At 42.3% G+C, this 24,550-nt stretch overlaps 3 protein-coding genes and 1 non-coding gene across 31 annotated transcripts in view; 1 reads left to right on the forward strand and 3 right to left on the reverse strand.

The window, feature by feature from the left end:
* The window catches only part of PRSS12 (serine protease 12), a 33,175-nt gene extending 21,705 nt beyond the window's left edge, over positions 1-11,470 (forward strand). The window contains exons 9-13 of the mRNA XM_086888106.1: positions 1,202-1,407; positions 2,055-2,133; positions 4,058-4,180; positions 7,025-7,305; positions 8,902-11,470. Of these exons, the coding sequence (XP_086744232.1) occupies positions 1,202-1,407; positions 2,055-2,133; positions 4,058-4,180; positions 7,025-7,305; positions 8,902-9,209 (997 nt within the window). The 3' untranslated portion in view covers positions 9,210-11,470. The remainder of the gene's footprint in view (positions 1-1,201; positions 1,408-2,054; positions 2,134-4,057; positions 4,181-7,024; positions 7,306-8,901) is intronic.
* The window catches only part of METTL14 (methyltransferase 14, N6-adenosine-methyltransferase non-catalytic subunit), a 70,088-nt gene extending 55,300 nt beyond the window's left edge, over positions 1-14,788 (reverse strand). For 3 of the 13 annotated variants that reach the window (XM_086888163.1, XM_086888151.1, XM_086888157.1), the window contains exons 1-2: positions 14,557-14,788; positions 14,077-14,132 (exon numbers count right to left, since the gene is read on the reverse strand). The gene's annotated coding sequence lies outside the window, so the exon portion shown is untranslated. Of the gene's footprint in view, positions 1-14,040; positions 14,133-14,556 lie in introns of all 13 variants that reach the window. The other 10 variants (XM_086888162.1, XM_086888152.1, XM_086888154.1 and 7 more) reach the window with 5 other exon arrangements.
* LOC111929098 (small nucleolar RNA SNORA24) lies at positions 14,281-14,409 on the reverse strand. Its single transcript, XR_002864520.1, has one exon. It is a non-coding gene; the product is annotated as a small nucleolar RNA SNORA24 (small nucleolar RNA).
* Positions 14,789-16,518: 1,730 nt separating the features above from the next.
* The window catches only part of LOC111929010 (bifunctional heparan sulfate N-deacetylase/N-sulfotransferase 3), a 255,816-nt gene continuing 247,784 nt past the window's right edge, over positions 16,519-24,550 (reverse strand). For all 16 annotated transcript variants that reach the window (XM_086888067.1, XM_086888077.1, XM_086888069.1 and 13 more), the window contains 5 exons: positions 23,500-23,674; positions 22,966-23,136; positions 21,844-21,953; positions 21,276-21,378; positions 16,519-20,093 (listed from right to left, as the gene is read on the reverse strand). In XM_086888067.1, coding sequence (XP_086744193.1) covers positions 19,974-20,093; positions 21,276-21,378; positions 21,844-21,953; positions 22,966-23,136; positions 23,500-23,674 — 679 coding nt within the window. In that variant the 3' untranslated portion in view covers positions 16,519-19,973. The remainder of the gene's footprint in view (positions 20,094-21,275; positions 21,379-21,843; positions 21,954-22,965; positions 23,137-23,499; positions 23,675-24,550) is intronic.

Below are 24,550 nucleotides of genomic sequence, written 5' to 3' on the forward strand. Positions count from 1 at the left end.
AGCCACATTTCCACTGTGACCAAGCTTTGAAAATGGTATAACAAATCAGGATTCCTCCCCAGCAGACCAAACCCAGCTCAAAAAGGGAAGTAAACTCTTCATGCCATTCTCACCTACCTTCCCCAACACCGCAGGTATTAAAGAGGTACAAAAAGAGCTGTAAAGGGAAATACTTTCTTGCCTAATACGTTTTTATAGTCAAAATCTCTTTCTCTGCTCCAGCATTTCATCACATCTGCAGTTACAGTTCTGTATGCATAGAAGCAGTACTTTACAATATACAATTATAAAATACCCTTTAAAATGGAAACCTGTACTGCAGTTATCTGCAATTCCATACATCCTTATCCCAGTAAAATGTCAGTAAATTGCTCTTAACCAACAGGTAAACTTGTAGCTCAGGCACACTTAGAGGTGCCTGTGGCTTCCTGCCCCACTTCTCTGTACAGCCAACTGAGTGGTCTCTCACTCATAATTCTTTCAGACTCTTAAACCATGTACAACAAAACACCTATTTATAAATTAAGAAGGCTGCCTTAACTAATTAACAGTAATAATCTATCACAGGAGCTGCCAAATGAGATGCTTAAGTGCTACACAAGCACCAAGTGTTCCCAAGAACAGGGCAGTGTAGACACTAAACTGGTCTCCAGTCACGTGGTATTTTTAGACCTCAAATATGGGGTGCCCTGTAAAAAATGACATGATAACAAAATATTTCAATAACCACTAACAACTGATAGGTCTGTACATCATGGCTCCTATTGCACTGCAAGTATACTGCATTTAGCTGGCCCATCTTTCTGAGGCAATCAGACCTGAACAAATTATTTTTAGCTTTCACAGATGCTGACTTTATACGAGGATTAAAGAGATTATGAAAAAGAAGCTTTCACATACTTTGTTTTATGGCAAAATGTAACACTGATACAATGGAAAACACTTTGCACACTGCCTTCTAACCAGATACACAAAAGCAGTTTTAAAACATTAATGAAATGTAGCAAATTTTCTCTCAGTTTTTTTTCCCTACATACGAGAATAAGAGAGGTGGTGAGAAGGTGGTTGTTATCAAGTGAAACAGTGACAGGGTTTGGAATGAAACTGCATTGTCTTTGACTACTCACTTGGAAATTTGAGTAAAACGTAGAGTAATGCCTCAATATGTTTAACAATAATAAAAAATACACTCTGTTTGCAGAGGTTCAGCTAGAGCAAGGACAATGGCCTATTTCGGTGAGGGCAAAGGCCCCATCCACGTGGATAACGTGAAGTGTACAGGAAATGAGAGATCCTTGGCAGACTGCATTAAGCAGGACATTGGGACGCACAACTGCCGGCACAGCGAGGACGCGGGGGTCATCTGCGACCACCTCAGCAAGAAAGTCCCTGGCAACAGCAATAAAGGTGAGGCCGTGTCGTGAGGGGCAGACCCACAGGTCCAGGTGAGCAAGTGTGTGGTAGGAAGAGACAGAGTGAACAATCCCACCTCACAGAGGAAACAGTCTTATCAGAAACAGCTACAGAACAAAAGGGGTGGGAACCCCTCTGCTTACACTGTGCAGCTGCACAAAGGAAGCACCCAGACTGCTCTGTCTCCAAACAGGGCCTTTGTAGCCATGGCTTACAGCAGCCACGTTCATTAAGCTGCTTGAGGGACATGATGCAAAAACCTAAACAGCTCCTTTCAGCTTCTCAAAGGTGTAGGTTACCCGCAGATAAGGACTGAGACCTGTGTGGTTGGCCAAGGTCTGCTTCCACTTAGAGAAGTAAGGAAGAGCCCTACGGAATCCTACATGTGAGAAGCAAACGTGTAAATGCCTCTGATCACAGCCAGAAGAACTTAGCTAGGATTAGCTAAGAACTTAGCAAAGGATTTCTAAGTCTTGAAAGAATTCACTGTATTTTCCCCAGTCAAAACTTGCCTGTTAAAAACTACCATGAAATACAGAATAATTCCAACTTTAGATTTGTTTTTAAGTTAACTGTCATTGAATATTGGCTACTTCTCCTGTTGAGTTTAACATTCTCTACCATCTCCCTTTCTGGTTTAGATTCTCTTGCTTCTGTTTGTGGGCTGAGGTTACTCCATCGTCGACAAAAGCGAATAATTGGTGGGAAAAATTCTTTACGGTAAATAATTGGTAAAGACAAATAATTCTGAATATAAAGCTTCTAAGACATGTATTTGCCATAAGTGGTTTGCCAGATTTACAATGTTATTGTAGGCTTCTTGTTTTTCTCTTCACTTGTCACGATGCAGGAGTAGGAATATACCCGAAGCAGATTTGGCAGGAAATTAAAAAGTACTAATTGACAAGTATTTGCAGCATTAGTTGAAAATCTGTAGATGTTTGTGGGTAAAGTCCTTGAATGGGTTATATTTTTGACTTTAAAAATAGCTATTTTACTTTTATCAGAGGATATCTTGGTATCAGGATGTGAGCCATAAAAACGGAACTATCAATGCAGTATAAGGTTTTAAATGCCACCCACACCAAAAAAAGAGGCCTGGGTATGATTTACTACCTAAGACCTTATTTTCCTTCACAAAATAAGCCTTGATGATGACACAGCTAAAAAACAGGAGACAGTGACTTGACTTTTTTAGCAGTTGTGACTTAACACACAAAATAAATATTCACACAATCTTACAAAAGGCATTGCAAGAAGATACACAAACAGCATCATTACACGTGACTGTGCAACCTGTTTCAAAGTACCTGCACAGCACTGATCAATCCATTTCAAATGGATTCCCACTGCCTAAGTGGGGGAGCTTCAAAGGACAGTAACAAGAGGGGGCCCAGAAAAATATTTTAATACAGCCAGAGATAAAGTAAAGTAGGATGACTTGCCTTAGTGAAGGGACAAATGAGATAACAGATAATGCATTGCACAGGAAGAGACTGAGAATTCTTGTCTCAGAATATGTGTTCTAAGGACACTTGCTGAAATGCAATGGTGACAAATAATGTATTGCACAATTCAGTCAGAGCAAGGAAGCTGGTCTCATCATAAATCAGTACAGGAATGTTAGATGAAGCAAAAAGGTGAGAAAAATCCAACAGTACACACAGAAACACTTGAAAATCAAGCAAGGGAGCATATTTATCAGAAAAGGACTCAATGTCACAAGAAGTCATTAAGACAAAGAACTTGAGGAAGTTTGAAAAGAACTTATGTACCAGGAAATGCAAAGCTGTCTGAATTACCTCCCTTTAGAAAAAAACATACTAAATCCTATCTTCCAAAACTGAGAAGCATCTAAATTGTTTTATTCTATATGAGAAGTAAATTCCTCCACCTTACTTTAAAACATCTTGCTCTGGTAATTCTGAGAGGCTGGACTAGATGACCCCTGGCAGCTCTTCTTGTCCAGCACACCCATTCAAGTGGACAGTAAACACTCAGACTACCTGTCTTAGATGGTGCCACTGCCTACAGGTGCAGCTCTCTCCCTTTCCCTTCTCTGGCTCCTGATCTATAAAACCAGCAAAAAAAAAAACCACCCATCCTGCATTCATAGGTATGCAAATATGGCCAGATCAACTATGAAAACAGATAAGCACAGGCTGAAAAAAAAGTGCTCCTCTATACTTGAGACTTCTGCAGTTGCTTTATACCTCCTCTTTTGCCAGCTTCCTTTCTCATGAAGAAAGGGATGGATGCAGGGTTGAGCTTTTCAAGAAATTCCCCTTTCCCCTCTCCAGCTGACAGGAAATTTCGGGTTTGTTGACTGGGATGGTATTTGGCAAGGAACCCAAAGAATGTATGTTTGGCCCAATGAATGCAATCTGAGAAGAGAAAATTCAAATAGCTGACTGTGGGAGGAAGCACTTAAGAGTGCTGGATGCCCAAATTCTCTGTGAAGTAATGTGGACCATTGTTCAATGGAATTCTGAGGGTTGGCAGGACATAAAATATTCACCACCCTTAATAAACAGCCCATTTTGTAAGAAAGCTGCTGTCAGTCAAAGCAAGCCAACAGGATGCACACAGCAGGTAAGGGAGCTCCCCGCTGCTGCATCCTCAACACCGTGTGTCACTCCCGCAGGGGCGGCTGGCCGTGGCAGGTGGCACTGCGGCTGAAATCCTCTCATGGCGATGGGAGGCTCCTGTGTGGTGCTACTCTCATCAGCAGCTGCTGGGTCCTCACTGCTGCACACTGCTTTAAAAGGTGGGTCTCTTGTACTGTTTTGTTGTTCTGCACAGATGCAAAACCATTACAGTTCATGTACTGAACAAGCCCATGGAAATCTGTTCCAAGAGTTGGCCTTTGGTTATAAAAAACCCTTCCACTCAATCTCCTTTCCCTCAAACAAATGAAACACCCTAATGCATTAAAATTATTTGGGTGCTGTCCTTCATGTGATTTACATCCTCAACTTCAGCATTTTCATGAAAAAATATAGACAGCACTTCTGACATTTTAACTTTCTGTTCCAACAAAAATGCAGCTTATGGCTTTTAGATAATAGTGAAGACAACTGAGCAGACACCAAACAGGGACTGTAATATTTCGGACTAAATTTGCTAACAACAGATCTTGGCAGTGGTAGATCTGTTTTTACTCTATCACAGCAGTAACTAAATGCAGGACTTCACTGCTGATGAGGTCACTGAAGTATAAATGCACCAACTTGCTCAATAAGGACGCTAATCTTGTGATTGGTGATTATTTCACTGGAACAGGCTGGGAAAAAAGCATAGAGGAGCACTACAGTTTTGATGGTATTTGCTCAAGTGAGCTGCAAATATTTCACATTTTGATTTTGAGCCTTTTCTTTTGCACACTAGTACCTAAAATGAAGAGTCAGATATGCTTCTACTCAAATGCACAGTGTATTACCTTTGCTGAGCACCAGATGCACATCTTTTCTTGTTTCCTGAAATCATGAAGCACTTTCCTTGGTAATATTTCAAGCTGAAACAGTCAAATTTAGTAAAATTTCCTGCTATTTCACCTGACGTCCCAGGTGCTTCTGCAGAACTATGGAAGCCCTTTAGTTGCTTTCATCAAAAATCACAGACAATGGCTTCCTATTTCCTTGTTCATTATCTCTGGAGTGATTACCAAGGATGCTGCCTGAGGCTCTTGAGAAAGCCTTTGATTACAGGCTTGAAAACTGAATGTGGCGCCAAGGAGTGTCAATTTTGGATTCTCTGCTGAGCACACACAGGATGTGGCAGCAGCATGGCTGGAGCAAAGGACACTGTGGTACTTCCAGATTGCTGCAAACACTCAAGGGGCTGTCACAGGCAACCCTGAAACTGTTACTGAGGTCTCAGTGACCAAAGTGTTGTTTTGTCCCAGAAGCTACCTTTAAACTGTGATTAGACCTAAGCATGCAGCTCCAAGAGCCTGTGGATGCACTACCGTGCAGTGAGGGAATCCTTTAGCTCTAAGATGGCTTTGGACAGGCTGGGCTCAACTTCCAAATGATCTCAGAGTGATTTTCAGGGATAGGTTTCCAAGAGCTATCTATAGATCAAGTGCCTTCTTCACATATTTTCCGCAGATGGACAAGAGAAAGGCCAGTATACCATTTCCCATATCCTGGAAATTGGAACACTGCTTAAGTAACCAAAGTGGGCTCATCTGTACCGGGGGTAAAAATTAAGCATAATTTTATGCATGATGATTAGAACAGTTCACCAGTACTACAGTGGAATTATTGGTTTCTATACTCTTGCAGAGACTTAAATTAAGATAAAATGTTTGAAGCTATTTCTTGTTTTATAACCAACCCTTGTCTTGAGCTATTCTGACAGCTACAGGGAAATTGGAAGGTCTATATATTTTAAAAAGTAACTGGATAATTAGAAACATGAAGCATAGGAAAAACCCCTTCAGGTATCCTATACAGAAGGTCATCTTGGGATGAAGGGATGCTTGCTCACAGCCTGCAGCTCTCTCTCCACAAAGCCTAGAAGTGAAATTCTGCTCATAGAAGACCTGAAGGATTAGACCAAGAAAGCTTTACAGGCAACCAGGAATGTGACCCACAACTAGAATAAATATTCAGTGGTACAGCTATATATTGTGAAGAAAACAGAAATGTCCCTGCTTTGTCTGCTGCTCCTCAAGCAGGCTTTAGCAAGCTATGGAGACCAGAAGATTGCTAGATGGTATAAAAAGAAAAGGCGTAAGTTACAAGGTGATGGGACACTGTGGGTAGTATTTTCTGCAAGCATATTAGAAATTTCATGTTGAAGGCTATTAAGGGAGAAATAAAAGGAAGAACATTTCTGTTAGATTAGCCACATTTTAAAATAAATACACGTACCTAACAGTACTCCCTTGTTTGCATTTTGCTGGGAAGGGCTGTGTGTCCTGTAATACAAAAACCTTCAAAGGCAGGCACAGAAAATTGTTATTCCAGCCACAGAAGTCATCTCTAATGCATTTACCATTTAGTCCATGATGTGAAAGACACTGGGATTATATCAGATGCAAAACAAGCCTGGAGATTTACAGGCCTCCTGTCAGTTTCACAGTAGGTGCTCGTGATGCACAAGTGCTTTGTCATCCTTACTGTAACTTCAGTGGATGTAAGAGGTTTTTATTAAGTTACCTAAGCCTCTGAAGTTCCTCAACTGACCTACAAAACAGACCTCAACACTGTTTTCATTCCAGTCATTATCTGGAGCACCACAATGATGTCAGTACCAGGCTGTCACTGCAATTACTGGCAGTTTACGTTACCCTTGCTAAATAAATCTATCATGCACACCTTGTACATTTGAAGTGTCAGTCATGGCAAATGGCCATAAGAAAATTGGCTGTGAAAATACTCCAAAAGAACATGGCACAACCTGAAACCTCAGAAGAAGGATTTTATATTCTTTAGGACACACTGAAATGTGAGTGTAAGCATTTGAGACAGCGTTTTCGCTCTTTAAAAAAATCTTTTGGTTAACATTTGCTGCGTGAACAAGAGAGGAAGTGATGAGTTCTGTTTGCACACTCAGGGTGTGACCTGGCCTGAGCCAGCCCTGTTTGTTCTCACCTCCACCTCAGGTACGGCAACAACACTCGCAACTACGTGGTGCGGGTTGGGGACTACCACACGCTGGTGCTGGAGGAGTACGAGGAGGAGATCGGAGTCCGGGAGATCGTGGTGCACAAGGAGTACAGGCCTGACAGCAGCGACTACGACATTGCCTTGCTGAGGCTGCAGGGGCCCGAGGAGCAGTGCGCCAGGTTCAGCACCCACGTCCTCCCTGCCTGCTTGCCGCTGCGGAGAGAGCGACCGCACAGAACTGCTCCCAACTGCTTCATCACTGGATGGGGTGACACAGGTAATATCATTTCTCTGCTCCAATCTGCTTAGCTGAGGCTGCTCAAAAAACCCCCTCAAATAATAAGAAAATGCTTCAAATGAAAGCATTTTACTCTTTTTTAACACGGGGGAATATTTTCTCTCCCGATCCTCAACCAGGAATGACAATATTTTGTTTACTGAATACAGTTTGTATTTGGAAAGCACTGATTAACCATGTCATTCTAAATCACAGAACCTGTCAGTCAAGTGGCTTCATTAAGACTGACAAGCAGGAATAAAAAGCTTATTTGTTGCCAGGCTCACTGTACCTGCCTCAGTACGTAACTAACAGCTCTAACACATATAAGGTTTCAAAGGTAAAGACCACAAATATTTTAATTTTAGAAAGGTTACTTAAATTACAATATTTCAATAGAAAAATGGACGGAAAATGCACACATAACAGAATTTCAAACAACATTTTAGTGTTTGTTACCACTGACATTTTCAACCACCTTTGATTTAACTAACAGAGCATCTTGGCAAAATTTACAAAAGCCTCAATGCAATCTGTACTCCAGGCTTCTACTTCTTTTTTTTTTCGGTCAGTACAAGATTGTTCCTCTTCAAAGGAATTCCTTGTCCTTTAAATGTTTCACAAATTAATAACCATGTTTTACTTTTATGTTTTTGTGGTGCTGAACGCAGTGCAAGACAGCAACCACACTTGAGCCTTTGTTGCAGTGACTCACTCAAACTGGCAAGGGGACAAGGCACGGCCAAGGATCCGCCCCTCCTCTTTACATGCTCTAATCTGCGTGCACAGAGGTTGGGGTCACTGTACTACAATAAACGAGGGACAAGTAGGGTGGCTTTCTTGCCAAAAACTATTGTTAATTCATTGCCTAGCTCTGTCTAGCCTTTTTACATAATTCACTCCAAGTCCTGCAATACTGCTAACTTAGGACATCTGTTTCAGGGAACATTAACCACTGCAGTAATTGCCTTCAATTTATGGTAAGAAATGACATCATTGCAGTACCTCAGCTGACATTTCACACTTACTATATGAATCATAATTACTTCACAAGTTGTATGATTTTACTTAAAAAAACCCAAAACCAACACCAGCTCTCATTTCCCATGCTTCCAACTGAAAGAAATGCAAGCTATGGAAAAAAACTAGAAAGATCCATTTGAATGCTCTACTTGGAAGCCACTAGAAGATGCAGCACCTGTTCAGGCTGAGCTACACTAGATTTGACACAGACTATTGTGACACAGAAATGAAAGACTTCTACTGCTTTACTCTCAGCTGTGTGAGACTCCCAAAAATTGCTTCTGCATAGACACAAAGTGCTCAGAATAAACCCAACTCCAGCCTTGAAAAGATCCAGACAATACACACAGGAAAGCTACTTTTTTAAAAAAGCACCTACATTTTACATGTACAATATCTACAGTATTCTAGTACTATATTGAATGCAGAGATGTTTCCAGTAGTCTTGCCTCCAGTAATTTTATATAATTGACAAAGCAGCGTGAAGACCTGAGAGCAAAAATTGATTAAATCGCGTCTATGTTTCCAAGACCGACCACCGTAATGAGACAGTAATTTGGATCTCCTTTTTAGGACGGGCTTATTCGAGAACATTACAGCAAGCTGCCATCCCCTTACTTCCCAAGAGGGTGTGTGAAGAGCGCTACAAGAGGAGATTCACAGGGAGGATGCTCTGTGCTGGAAACCTGCAGGAACAGAAACGTGTTGACAGCTGTCAAGGAGACAGCGGAGGACCACTGATGTGTGAGCGCCCGGGGGAAAGCTGGGTCGTGTACGGTGTGACCTCCTGGGGCTACGGCTGTGGGGTCAAAGATTCCCCAGGTGTCTACACAAAAGTATCATCTTTTGTACCCTGGATTAAAAGTGTGACCAAACTATGAATGTCCATAATGAAAACCAAACTTTGAGCAGGACAACTCGAACAGCACATGCAGTTGTGCACAGCTGGGGCCCACAGTGGGTGGAAACAGACATTTTCCTGATTCCTGTGTTTTTGTTTTTATTAAATCCAAGCTGTATACACACAACCCTTCCAGTTAGGGATTACTGTCCTTCCTGTTCCAGAAGTTTAAATATTGCATGAACAAGTTACCATGTGTCTAAGGGGAAAGGTGATAGCCAGCTAGAGCAGTACTGGAGCAGGACAGCTGGGGACTTCGCTGAGACTCACTGCCCACGTGACTGTAGCTCCAAGCTATTTATGCTCCAAGCTTCTCTACAGTTAATTACAGATCTCAATTCATCTCCAGCCCAGTTTATTTAGTCTATTATTCCTATGATTTTACACTCAGTCCCCTAAATCTGACTCGTTCCAGTAGCTTATGAGACCATTAGTAGCCCGACTCTTGCTAAGTAATTCTGAGTACACATTAAATGCAGGAAAGGAAACAATGGTCAATAATCACATCCCCACCTAGTCTGTAAATGTCCTCACAGGTTAGTGTCCCTAAAGTACATTCCCAGACAAAACAGGCACTACACTGACAGTTTCCCCACAAACATCCTGCACAGCTGCAAGAGCAACCACTTGTCCACTTTACCTAAGAAGCATTTGTGACATTTCTGAAATTTGCAATTTTGAGTATATAAAGCATTTTGGGGAGGATTCACTTTTTCTGTTTACCACTAGCTGTCAGTACAGACTAACAAGCATCCCTATCCTTGCATTGCTGGCCTTTCCTCAAGTAGTGCAAAGAACCTCAGTCAATCCTACCAGGCAAAGTTACACATACAATGGAGTTGTTGAGCAAAAACTTGTCTGAAGTTGTCTATGAAGTCTTAAACCATGTTATCTGTAAAGTAATAGTTAGACAACTCTCTCCTGCTTAGTTGTAACACTGGTTCAGACTGATCTCAAAGGAAAGGCTTCTAAAGTACTGACCATCTTGATTTCATTAAATTCCTTTTCCAAATACTGTTCCCTGTGCTATGAAATCCCTAACAACTTATTATAAAAATGCACTGATAACCAACTTACTCTCCAGTGAGCCTAGAACACAGGAGGTAATCACCACCTTAGTGTAACACTGAAAGGCATCAGTCTGGGAATCGCCCAGGAACTGATTCAGTGGGGAGGGAGCCACGGCAGCTCAGCACCACAATCCCTGGCCAAGGCCACGCTCCAGGTACCACAACCATCATCAATCAACAGCTGTGCTCCTACAAACACAACCAAAAGCTGTGGGCCATGAAGCGCTCCCGTGTGACAAGTGTGGCAGATGAGTGTCAACACATTGTGATTGTGCAAACTGTGACTACCAGTGACTGCTTACCCATTTCCTATTGCCCAAACTGGCTGTGACTGTGCTGTGTGGTGTTTTGTGAACAAGTGGGGTGCCTGCATTCATGCTCTAAGCAGGCAATCATTCGTTTTTGTACGGCTGTGTGTCTCTCCGCTGTTGTAACAAATATATCCAAGACCACTCACTTGCACACAAAGTGGCAACAATATTGCAGCAGCCCATGTGATTGAACATTTGGCCCTTATTATCTCCGACCCCAAATTTAGGTTTGCAAAGGTCAGGACTAATTACTGTAACTGGTGCTAAACTAGTACATGAGGTGCTTTAATATATATTTTAGTTCTCTGTAATTCCACACTATTTGAAATAGTGGGAAATACTTTAAAACACCATAAATCACTGTACTGTGACCACCTCCTGTTAGACCAATGTGAAACACTGTGCTAGTGAGCTTTGAAACCATCATGTTTTTACTTCTGTATAGCCCTTAATTAGAGGGGAAGTCAGTCTGTCAAAATACATCTGCATGTAACATCTGAGCTTTGTTGTACAAGACCCATTGAGACTCGTGGTGAAGCAGGCTACCTAGTGCAATATATGCCTTGTATACAGGGGAAATATTCATCTTCTAATAGCTGCACCACAGAAACGGGGTACTTGGGGGGGGAACTAAGCCGGCATACTAAGTGTAGTAAACGTTTAGATTCAGTACTTTGTTATTTTTGCTTTTAATAGAGTGCTTTGGTAGATTTTAAAATGTTGCACACTACTGTTTCCATGCTGAGCATGCCTTTTCAGTTTCTAACAAGAAATGAAACTGTCTCCATCTTACGCCATTCTCGTTCTTTGCTCAGTGAGCCTGATGGTGTACAAGTATTCAATAAAAGCTGCCACACTGACTACAAGCTCTGCACGCTCATCAATACAGCAGAAGCACAAGCAGCTGCTGCACAACATCAGCTGGGTAAACCTCGTGTGGGCTTTACCTAAGAAAGGCTGCTCTTGAAAGCATCTTCCTTACAGCAAATAAGCTTAGGGCTATTTTCTCTGAGAGAAAAGTTTGTCCCATTCCCTGTGCTGTAACTCAGAGCAGTTAGGTTGTCCTAAGTTCATCCTACACTTTTAAAGCTGTTCAAGAACAGTGTTAATGGTGGCACCATGAAAACACTTGGCACTTGTTACCAGGTGAAATGACCAAAGAACCCCAAAGAAATGTCATCTCTCCAGGTTCCCCAGCACCATGAAGATTTCTAGTTACATGCAGCCCTCCTGAACTTCCCAAGGTTTTATTTCCCAGAGAATGCACAAAACATCACTGCAACTGACACACAAAGCCTCCTTGATGTGGATCTTATCTCAACCCTAAACAACTTCCAAAAATAAAAATTTGTCTGCCTGGCATTTGCCCATTTAAGATAAAGAACTAAGTGCCCTGCAGAACAGATGTGGCAATTTCTCAAGTGCTGAGGTTACTACACAAGTCCAGTGTTTTTGGAGGAGAGGGAACTCACAGTACTCTCTCTCCTGATTGTTGGCTACCAGGCTTGGCAGCCAGCACCTTGGAATGCAGAGCAGAAAGCCACATGACAGGGCTGCTAGGAGTAATCACACACCACCAGTTAAACAGGTGTGCTATCACTTGTTACAGCACCACACAGAAAACACATTCAATTCATCTGTACTTCCGCCTGGGCAGAAAAACTACATGCTTAAGAAAAAAAAAACCTTGAAAAGTTTCCTATGACAGCTCCTCAATCTCCCCACCAGAAGTCACTTCCTCACATCCAATCATAGGAAGTTTGCAGCAGTGGGCTGCAATCAGAGCCCACAGTTCTGCTCCATTCGCTTCAAGCAGGAATCCCCACCTCAGCAATTACACTGCACGCTGCTTATCTCAGTTCTGGCTTCACAGATTTTGTTTCTCAGTCCTTTCAAACCCTCCCTTTCCCTCTAACTTTTCAGTTTCCAACTACTTGCAAAAAAAGAAAAGAAAATTTATCTGAAAGATACTCCTTAAGAGTGTGCCAGCAAAGCTGCTATTCACTAAGACAGTAGTACATTTACTTTTAAGTAAAATATCCTGAGTGTGCCATGATTCACCATCCACTGGATCTCCTTAAACATGGATTCCCTCAGCAACTGCAACAATCAACTCTCTTTCAAGTTGTTGTTTCTGCCCTGCAGCACTTACCTCTGATTCAAGCTGTACCGCTTCTGGAGCGATTCCCAGACAGTGCATCAGCCACATGAAACCACAGATTCTGCCCAAAAGGTGCGTCCCCAGAACAGGCAGATTTGGCAGGTGAAAGTAATCCTGACCCACAGGTGTAGGTCTAATCACAGTCATCAGCAGTTTTTCAAGAAAGAAACCACACCTGCAGCCAATCATCTCTTTATTGACTTACTCATACATTAAAACACTTTACATTCACACAGACACCAAAATTAAAGCTGTAGTTTCAACATGCGTTTTTCCAGACTTCAGAAACTTACCTGCAGCTTCTGCAGCACAGGTACACTCACTGCAGCCACCTTTCTAACACACTTCGAGAGCAGAGGTGCCATCCCTGAAGGTGCAGGACAGCCACTCAACTACCAAAATCATTGCTGAAGTACCTCAAGGCCCAAAGAGAGGAGCAGCACAAAATGAGATCCTAACTGCGTCTGTCTGTACAGAACCAGTCGAGGCAAGCTGGGTTCCAGCCCCTCTTCATCCAGATCAGATGGAATGCAGAAGCTCTCATCAAAGCTCCAAATTTTAACTTGGTTTAAAAATCGAGGTTAAGACCTAGCCTAAAATTAGCTTTTGCTAGTCCCTACCTCACAACCAGAAATATTACTGCTCCCAAAAGGCGTCAATTCCAGAGGATTAAGTACATCCACCCCACCCTAAGTGAAAATTAACAGATTTAGTCACAGCTACTCCTAGAATTCACATGTGGAATTTAGCCCCATCTTCTTTCAAGAGGGCTTTTCCCCTGTAAAAACAAGTTTGAGGCAGTTTAATAATGCTACTGGAAACACAAACAAGACAGCAACCATCACTAAATAGCAGGATGCTTTCCCAGGAGTTGTAAAGCTGCTGATATTAACTTCTGCCGGCTCCTGCAACTGCACATTTCTCTTAGTACTCACATGCTTATTGAAAAAGACACTCCCCTTGCACAGGATATCCGGGAGAAATTTCTGCATTCAGATGCTGCTAGTTCGGCAGGCAAAGTACTGGCAATGTGTATTTTATGCTAGGGATAGTGGATTATGCTTTCCAATGTCTCTATATCCAAAGCCAACTCCTCCTAGTCACATTAATGCACTTGATTGTACCTTTCTGCCCCAAAAACATGTAAAAATGAAGCATGCCTTAAAATAAACCTCTAAGCCGATACCTTGATTTCAAATGACAAGTCACAGCAAAGTAATCGCTACGCATAAATTATCAAATCGGTATTTTTCCTTTCCCAGATCTCACCTCTAAATAACTTACTAGGCACAGCCAGACACATACTTTTTGTGAAGAGGATCTTCAACAACTACATCTCCATACTTTCAGCTTCTGCACTCCTGTGGAATTAAAACAGAATAAAAAAGTTTAACAATTGCGCCGTAATAGCTTAAACCTGAAAAACCAATCAACAACAACAACAACAACAAAAAAAAAAAAAAAAAAAATCCAAGAAAGTGGGAGACGGGTAACCCCACGGCAGACTCGGTTTGTTACTTGCCACAGTCAACGACTCATACCCACAAAAGGGTAAAAGTTATGCCAATTAGCAAGGCCCTGCTCTTCCATGCCTAGGAAGGGAGTCAGCCACAGGTCAGCTCCCATGGAGTCATGGATCTCTACTTCCCCACCCCCCCCCGCCACGTGGGGGCCGCCATTTTCCCTTCCTCTCTCCCTCCCTCATGTGGGCCCGGGCGCCGCGGGCCGGTTCCCGGCTCCCACCCGTCCTCCCTGTTACGCAGCCCACCCCTTCACGGAGCCTACCTTCTGTCCGTTACACGCCGCTGCCGCTGTGGAGGAGAAGGCGCCACATCCGCGAGCACCGCCACTTCACCCTGACCCTCACTCTCACCCTTCCCCTCCGCCTCGCGCGCCCACCGCGAGCCCTCCCCTCAGCGCCAACGGCCGCGCCGCGCGCCCCCCTCAGCGCCAACGGCCGCGCCGCGCGCCCCCCTCAGCGCCAACGGCCGCGCCGCGCGCCCCCCTCAGCGCCAACGGCCGCGCCGCGCGCCCGCCCACGCGGAGCCCCATCACCACGCGACCCACTCTCGCGCGCCGGCGGCGGGAACTGGGCGCTGCCGGGACCCCGGGCTGGGGGCGGAGCTTCTGTCTGGGGGCGGGGCCGCGGCGCGCACGCGCACTGAGCGCGGCCAGGAGCGGGAAGGCGCGGCCGGGCACTGGGATCCATCCCTGTCCCGTTCTGGCTCCCGCTCCTGCCCGAGCACAGCGAGCAGCAGCCCCGGGGGAAACGGGCTAAGGCGTTCTCCAGAACAAAGCGGAGACCTTCAGCTGATCCCAGACAGCGATGCTGCTTTGTCTGTGTAGATACACGTGTGCTACAGTAATACAGCTCGATACTTGAAAACCACAGACTAAAATAAAACTCAAAGGTCGTGGAAGATGTGCTAGGAAAACCAAGTTATCCCTCTAGGCGAACACAGGTTATTCTCCTTTTCCAGTCCATGTAAGCAGCTGCGGGCTGGCCGAATGTCCACGCCTTAATTTGGAGTTAGAACAGAATATTCCAATTGGGAGGCACCTACAAGGATCATCAGTCCAAATGCCCAACCACCTCAGGGCCGAGCAGAAGTTAAATCCCGTCGTTAAAGGCATTTTCCAAATTATTTTTAAACACTGACAGGCCTGGAGCACCAACCTCCTCTCCAAGGAGCCTGTTGCAGTGTCTGAACTCCTTCCCATAAAGAAACGCTTCCTAATGTCCAGTCTAAATCCCCTAATTACTGCAACTTTCACACCACAGCAGCTTACTAAACTATTACTAGTCATCCTAGGTATATTACTAGTCAGCCCAGGGAAGTCTCAGGCTCAGCATATCTTTGTTTAGATCACCCTTACTTTGTCTGAGTTCCTCCTCCACTCAGGCTGATCGCTTTCCTGCTCCTGGGATTTGCCCTTTGCTGACTGTTGTGCTTTCTCCATCCATATCACCCAGAGAGACAAAAAAAAAAAGAAGTGTATTTTAAGTGTCTTTTGCCTTTGAGCTCTAGGAACTTGTGAACTGGAAGAACTGAAAAGAAACATTGTCTTCCTCTACTTTCATGTAGAGGCCAAGAAGCTATTATTATTATTTGTAAGAAGGACCTTTCCCCTTTTCTTATTGCCTGTTACTACTTCACTTTTGTTTTTTTTAAAAGATTATAGAGATGGCTATTATACAAGAAGCTTAGAATTCTTAATTTTAAGTTGCATCATTTCTCTGTAAAGACATGTTTTCTTAGTGTAGGTTTCCCATCTCCCACACTCCTAAGCAGATTTTGTGTTCTGTTCAGAACTGGTTGATAACAGAGAATTTTCCTTTGGACATTCATACCATCTTTAGAGGTTTCTCCAAATAAAGCTTTTCTGATGTCTGTGTAGGCTGATGCATTGGCACAACTATTGAATCCCCAAGGCAAATGGTTTGAATAAATTTTCCTTGTTATCTTAAAAACAGCAAACTCTGGAGATGTTTCTCCAGCGCATTAGCAAGTGCTGGCACAAGAAATAAAAAGTAAGCAGGAAGCAAAACCAGTCAAACAAGCAGCTGCATAAAGCAGCAACATTCACTCACAGCAAGAGTAAGCAGTATTTTTCATTTCTGAAAACATTTCACGCTGCTCCTGTGCTGCTGGATTGTGCTGTAGCTCAGCATCGAGCTGCAATAGCTCCTGACCAACCTGGAAAAGGACAGCTTCTGTGAACATTAAAGTCACTTCCACACAGCACTGCATTTTCTTATCAGAGTTTATTGTTGCACTTCAAATACCATGCCACTATCAGAATAATATCTATTTTTTATTTAAAAAAACTCTGAGAAAAATGTTTCCAGCAATTCTCATTCAATGTGAATGACAAGAGTATTACATCTATAAACATTGAAATATCTATTTAATTTCTTCCTGAGGAAGTTTCACATTTTTAAGCAATGAAAAAGGATATTCTGTACAAGATAGTCTGCAAATCATTCAAACTCATTCTTTCTGCACAAGTAGAACAGGGAAAATGTCACAGTATTCTCAGGAATGTTAACTCAAATCATTAGGTGATTTCAGATCAGGCTCTGCGTTTACACCCCCAAATGGTCAGTATCTGCTCAGAACCACGTGTTGTTTCTTTAATGGCACTGATGTCTGCAGAAAGCAAATTTCAGAACCACCTTTATGAAAATGAAGATGAAACTCACAAAATCAAGCAGTTGTTAAAGAAATCGCTTGTGCAGTTACCTACCAGGGGAACAGAAACCATGGCTGTGTTAACCAGCCGCGATGAAACATCTGACTTGGACTAGCAAACAGATTTGTTGCAGCAAATCTGTTTTTTTAAGAGAGTATTAATACTGATATGTACTTCTGGAAATCAAACACTGGTTGCAGGTAAGCTGTGAATGGAAGGGGTTACACATCAGGTAACTCGTGTGGTGTGCCTTGGTTACTCAGCTGTACCCAGGTGCATCCCTGACACCCACCCAGCTGCTGTCTGCCTGCTGTGCTCGGCCTCCTCCTCCTCCACCAAGCTGCCTGCATGTTAAAAGTGCTTTTTAAAGGCTCCTCTTAAGCCTAAGAACACATTTCAATAGAATAGTTCTGGAATAAACCCCTCCCATGGCTTCATACCATCCTTTTACAAACAACTAATAATCCACCCAAGGCCGTGCGCGTGGAGGATTTATCGTCCCAGTGCCTCGTGGTGACCCCAGATGGGCTGTAACATTCCCCAGGGGACAATGTGACCAATGTCACCAATCTGTCCTTGACTGCCCACTCATTCTCCATCTGTTGCTTTCCCAGGGCAAGAAGACAGAGAGGGAATTCTTTAAAACAAAAAATGAACTAGGAATGTGGCTGAAGGCCACTCCTCCTGCATGTAGGAGGCACTCAGTCTGTGTTCTCATCCCGAATACACCAGGCACTTGTCAGTGCCCAAGGTCTTCCCCATTTTTTCTATTTTAAAACGCTGTTTCACTGAAGAACATGGAGTAACTGAGGCAGCAGTGCAAAACAGGAGCTTTGTGCAATCCCTGCATTTTTGAAACATTTGAGTGATGTTATACCAGGTTGTATCAAGAGGAAAATCAATCATGACAGGGTGAAAACCCCAGGTATTTTCTCCAGTTATTCAATTTAGCTGTAAAAAATCTATATGGATGCTTGCAGGATGCACGAGCTGTCCACAGCATGCAGAGTATTTGCATTTTACAGATGTTCTGAATCCAGAGTGTTTCTTTTATCAAATAAGAAGTACTTTAAGACAAGTCAGCTTTTGAGACAAATCCGTATGACTGAATATTTAAAGTGAAATGAAATTCTCAGTCTAATAAATAACAGAAATGTTCATCTTAAAAAATGTCTACTCTAGTAGGTCCTCATCCTTAGTCATGCATATTCCCTTAGCAAAAATGTGCTGCGTAAAGAATATTGTTATATACAGCAAATTTGTCTAGATTTTTTTTCTTTACAGGCCTATCAAAACCACATATTACATAGACAAAAAAATCAATAAATAATAAAGATTACCAGTTAGAGGTACAGTAAGGATCTCAACATCTGTTTTCTATTTAGGGAATAACAGACTGGTTTCCATTCCATTACCTTGCAAGTTAAATTGCATGATTACATAAATGTCGTAAAACAGCACTGAGACATTAGGAAGTTTTTCCACCATCTGATGCATGTTTTTAAGTATTCACCCTGAAACAAACGATGAAAACATTACACAGCTCCTGTATAAAGCCTTGTATTTAGTACTGCAGTTCTTATTTGTTTTCACAAATCCTTCATGCCTTTAGAAACACTCAGAGCCAAAGTTCAGTGAGGAGCATTAAGGCCACACTTAGCTGAAGTTTCCAGTGATCCTCCTCAACTTCCAAGCACTACTGCTTAGACCTGATCTTGCATCCACACTGATGCCTTGAGAGATGTATTGTTGAGAACTACCACATAAACATCAGCCTGCAAGGGTGGATATTTATGTTTTCCCATGATTTGAGTAGTCATTTTCTACCATGACTACACACGGTGTTTATTTTTGTCCCCCTCTAAAGCTTTTTCCTAATATTTAATACCAAACATGTTTAATGTATCTGGAAACAGAACTGGTATTTTCATCTGGAAATCTGGGTAATTTTTGCAGCTGGTGTCATCTGAAGGCTGCAGAAAGATGCTACGATTTTGATGAGGCTGAGGGGGGAAAAGCATAGGTTAAAGGCAAATAAATTAAGGAAAAAACAGTGGTGCAAATTAAGGCAATAAAAGTAAGGATCTGTTTCTGCTTTTTATGAGTTTTTCGTTCATGTCAGTGGAGTCACTCCTGAAGTGAGAGTGCAGAGTTACAGAGCAGGGTAAGCCCAGAGAGCATTGTTCGGCTCTGGCTGCTCGCAGGAGTGGAAACCTCTTCTTTGTATTCCTCCAGTTTGGGTCACAATTGTTTAATACTGCAACTTGTGTGCTTCACACAGCCAATCACATTTCTGCTCAGGTAATTCACATCTCAGTCAGTACAAAAATCAGATATATTAACCGGCCCTTCCCACACTGTCTGTTGTTACCAGATAAAATCGCAGGTTCTGTTTGGCTTCTTTCTGTTTGGTTTTCTTTCTACACCTGTGGATTGCAGATGTTGCCTGAGGGTGCATTTGCTGCCATGCACAGCCAAATGATACATGATAACTGTACTGCTCCCCTGTGTTTGCACGTACTTTGGGCATTAGCAAGCTGATTCCAAAGGCAAGAAGGACTCTGGCCATTTTGTGCTACATTATCTTATCCTATGCAACACCATAATCAAATCTATAAGAAAAAACTGCCAGTGGTCCAACAAAGGGCTACAAAACCTACATGAGACACAATACTTTAAAACTGATAGATAAAAATGTGAATATTTACTGTGAGATTGGACAGGTCATGTATCTCTGACACTTAAACCAGTTGTAAATAACTTTCACATATGTGCACAGTAGTCCACAAGTCCACAGGCCCAGAAATGTTTATGAGAGAGATTTGGCCCACCAGAGCTCTAAGGAACACATGTATTTTTACAATCCACATGCCAGCATATGGAAATAATTTCTATCCTTTACACTTTTTTGAAGAGGTATATCTTACAAGACCTTCTGGTAGCTGCTGGAAAGCTCAGATATGATGACTGAAGTGTGGAAGGACATTTCAAGAAGCTCTTTTCCAATGCTATCTCACTTTCTGGAGCTCCTGTCTCAGCCACGATGGCAGGGGCTGTCCCAGTTTGTGGAGGAGCTTTGACAGTTCCACGTTGTGATCTCTGTAGTAGCTCGACAGAAAGGCCCTGCACTGATGGATACAAAAGGAGAGGCTTTTATTTAATAAAATGCTGTACTGTAATTCTGTGAATTTGAGGTTTCAAAGTTGGTTTGACCTGTGAGAAAACTTTACTTCCTTTATGCAATTTATATTGTTTTATGCCATCTACCACATGCAAGGAGCTGAACTCTGAAAGGTAATTTCAAGGGAAACAAAGGTTCTCCAAAATGAACACCAAAGTCAAAGCAAAATTTGATTCTACTCTTAGTCTTGTACGTTTAGAATCACATTGAAGGTGGAGATACTTTTATTGCAGTGTGCTTGACATAACAGCTTTTGGAATATCTTTGTATGTAAGCTTGTATCAGCTAGGAACCCACATTTTCAGAAGTATTTAGAGTTGAAAAAGACAAGTTTGCACAAACACAGTCTTTGACCAAAATCCTTCTCACCCAATGGCTTTGTATCAATATGACTCTACTGATGTGAAGTTATTTAGAATTTGAGTACTGTGAGATAAAGTTCCAGCTTACCTGGTACATTAATTGTTACTGCTGCTCAAACTGTTAGTTTTTATATACACTTTAGGCAGGCTAAATGAAATGGCAACACAAGACAGAATCAACATGGAAGTTCCAGCTGGAATAGGAGACTGAACTGCTCTTGGGTACAGGCTGCAGTGTTTGATCCCACTGAAATTTTCCCATTTGAGCATTCTTCTTGGGAGGGTATATATACAATCCATAGAAATAGAATCTAACCTCTCTTAAAACTGGATTATGGGAGTGCCTGCATTACTTGCCACAGCCTAACTAATCTCAGAGACAAGGAACCACACAAATACACCTATCTGATCACGACTGAGGAGAAACCCACACTGCAGAGCTTCTGCTGCTGAAATCCATAAAGATAAAGGGGACAGGACTTCAGGAGCAGCAGATTTAATGTGCTAAGGGGTGCCAAGTTCTAGAATTTGTGGGGGGTTTTTGTTGCTGTTGTTTTTTAATGACTTAATCTACCCATTTGAAATAAAGAAGTGAATGTCTATGGAGCCCACAGCCACCTTAAACGTTTCCTTTGCAGGGAAAGGCAGCCAAATAATTAACACCTAACTTAATTTTGTCTTCTCCCCCTTCTCACGATTTTGCTTGTGTCATATCCTCTGTGTGCCAACTGAATCCCTGTACAACGCCAGTGAACATCACGGTTTACCTCAGAATCCATAGGAGGGTATTTTCTGCCCTTGCTCTTTCCCAGACACTTGGTTTTTCCTTCTTCCAAGAGCTGACACCAGAATCCTTTATGTGAATCGAACCTGAAACGAACATTGCGCAGTGTAAAATTTGTGTGTGCCCAAATCTGGGAGTCAGAATCCAGAGGAGTGGATGTTACATTCCTGACTGATGTAACTGAATCTGTTTTTCCAGCTAATGCCAAAAATAAAGAGAAATTTATTCTATTTGCTTTCTGTTTCTGCTTATCAGCATTCAGTGTTCCACTTATGGAAGTAAAATTCTTTTTGATCCATTGGAAATTCATATGCAGTTCTCACAAAGCAGCACTTTGTCCGTCAGAGCTCTACTTCTGTAAAAGCCACGTGGCTCAGCGAACGATTCATGGAAAATTTAACCCCAAATTGTGTTCTGAACAATTCACCCTGCCAACTGCTCAAAGAGCTATGAAGGGCTTTATTCTGCAGCCAGCTGAATAGAGACTATTCTAGACTAGCTGGTATTTAGCAATGGAGGAACATGTGAAAATGATGAACTAATTAACTCACGTGAGGGCTTCAGAGTAATTATAATGAGGAGAGACTCCCAGAAACTTCTGCACTTCATCCATTACAGTAGATGGGTCAGTTCTCAGCTGCTGTCCATCAATAATGAGCAACTACAACAGAGAAAATAAATGGAGGTTGAATATGAAATTCATTATTTCAGGCTTGCAACTGAAACTTTCTCCTCTGTCGAACTCCTCCATCATATGGAGAGCACTGTCCCAGGAAATAACAATGGGCCCAGTCTTAATTGTCATCATCATTAATGACCTGGGAGCAGGGTAAATAGTATTTTAATAAAATCTGAAATTATACTGCATTGGAAGCTGTTGTGACAACAGAGACACACAGCAGTGAAGGATCTAGAAAGATAAGAAATACTGTCAGGAAATTGAGAGAGACTGGCTCAGCCAAGAAAAAAATGTATTAATGGCTACTACTTTTCCACATAAAACCTAAGGCCATCAGGGCTGATTCTTCACAGTCACTATGGGACATAAGATCTGGCAAAAATCTGCATGACAATGCACATTATTCAATATTCACGGGTTACTTGTGGAGAAAAGCTGCTGAAAACATAATGAGGAGAATTTCATACGAGAGTCAGGATATTACAGCATTGTGCCTCTTGTGAAGAGAGATACAAGGCTGGCTGAAAAGAGAGGCTGTGGAGAAGAACAGCAGCTAGATGCATCGGAGCTTCCTTGGCACACTCCTGGAAAACAGAAGGTGCAGACTCCAGCCAACTTGTCTCAGCTACAAGACTCCTGGATAAACAGAAGGTTGGGATTGCAGCCAACCTCCCTCTAACTGTTGGGTGGGGAGCAGCGCCAGACACGCTGCCAATGTCACAAAATTCCATTCCAGAAATAAATCTCCCAAGGAGATACCAATCATGTGATATTGTCTGCCCAGTCTGCTGTTATCACATGATGTTCAGGGCTTAGGATGTACATCTTTTGAGGCTTGACCTTAGAGGGGGCCAGAAGGAAGGTAACAATTTGTAGGATATCTCCAAGATCAGGAGGCAGGAGTTCTACAAAGGGAAACTTTTAGGACAGTATATATACATTTATACATATAAATATATATCTATAGGATGAGGAAGTTAAGAGTCTTATTCACCTGGTAAGGTGGGAAGTAAGTGAGCCATCTTTCAATGTGGGTAGCATACCATCCAGGTGCCAGGCATCTCTTCTGGAGAGCTCTGAGCTCAGAGGGGGCTCGAGGGCCAGCTGTGATCACCTGATAGAAGCTGAATTTCAGGGCTGCAGGGTCTTCGTGGGATCGCTGATGCTGTAAAAGAAGTGACATTGTCTGACTTGACAGACCACAAAAGCTGGGGAAACAAGGCAAAACTGGCTGATCTTACTGACAAAAATTTCTTAGCCTAGCCTGTATTTTGAGCATGAACTAGATAACTGTGTCTATATACTAATTTCTGTATGTGCTGATTACATAAATTAATTAAGTATTCATTTTTACATGCTTGCATTATAGAGATAACTTGAAAAAGTAGTTATTGATATCTTAAAATACAACAAATATCTCAGCCCATGGATGATGACACATACAAGGATATATCCTGAGAGGATATACAGAGAGGATTCAGGGTGGAAATCTGGCCTGGTGCCAGCCCATGTTCTCCCAAGTGCATACCTGGTACCAGGAATAGGCACGGTCGGACGGGTCGATGAGGATGGTGATGATCTTGGCCTTGGGGATGAGGGAAGCAGCTCTCTTGGGAGCTTCCTCAGAATGGAAATAGTTGGCACTTTTCTCAAAGAGGAAGTCAGTGGTGACATTAGAAGGAGTGGGAAAGAAATCCATGTACCTGGGAAGGCAACATCATCCTCAGAACTACTTAAAAATCACACAAAGGCTGATAAAATCTGTTAAGCATACTTTATTCTAGAATACTCAGTTAAAATAAAAACCTAATTGCAAAAAAAAGAAAGCAAACCAAAGTTTACATTGTACCTTTGATCATATTTTACTTGGTACTAGCTTGCTTCTCACTCCATGTAATTAGACATTACAGCTTTTTTTTTTTTTTAACTGGGTAAAAATGTTACAGTATTTATGTATTTTAAAATTCACAAGTTCTCACTTTGCAGTCAGAACAAACTGCTGAAGCCTAAAGTAGAAATTGAGTTTTCCAAACCTCGCCTTTTGCCGACACAAATTGAAGTGCAATGCTGTAAGAAAAAAGCTACTTAGTATCAGAATTGCTTTCACTGAGAAGAGTTAAGAGGCTCTTTATACAGTGAAGATGCACTGAAACAATCCCCCACAGCTTCAGCAGGTAAAAGGTTTCTGAGCAGGGACAGAAATCACTTATTTTTCTGAGTCACATTTTTGGGGAAAATTGGGTTGTAGTTGTTTTAGGGCTTTTTGTGAGCTCTCCTCATCAGTTATGAAGCTGTAGTTAAATTCCTGCAATTGCTTTGTCATACAAGGACTTCTCTATCCCTGGCCCTCACACCACTTCTTGTTATTGGCTGGGGAAAACAATAAATAGGAAATTTTGGCCCTCTTGACTTCTCAGTTAACCTGTATTGAGAAAAGAAATGTTATTTAAACAGCCTCTTCTCAAGACCATGCCTAAGGACTGAGATTTCCTCCAGTGCTTAGACTTTGTTGTATTCATACAAGCGAGCAACTTCCAATACAAATGATGATGTGCTCTTGTTGCCTTTGAAATTGTAAC

The sequence above is a fragment of the Cyanistes caeruleus genome, chromosome 5, assembly GCF_971803275.1.
Source record: "Cyanistes caeruleus chromosome 5, bCyaCae1.hap1.1, whole genome shotgun sequence".
NCBI classification, from domain to species: Eukaryota; Metazoa; Chordata; class Aves; order Passeriformes; family Paridae; genus Cyanistes; species Cyanistes caeruleus.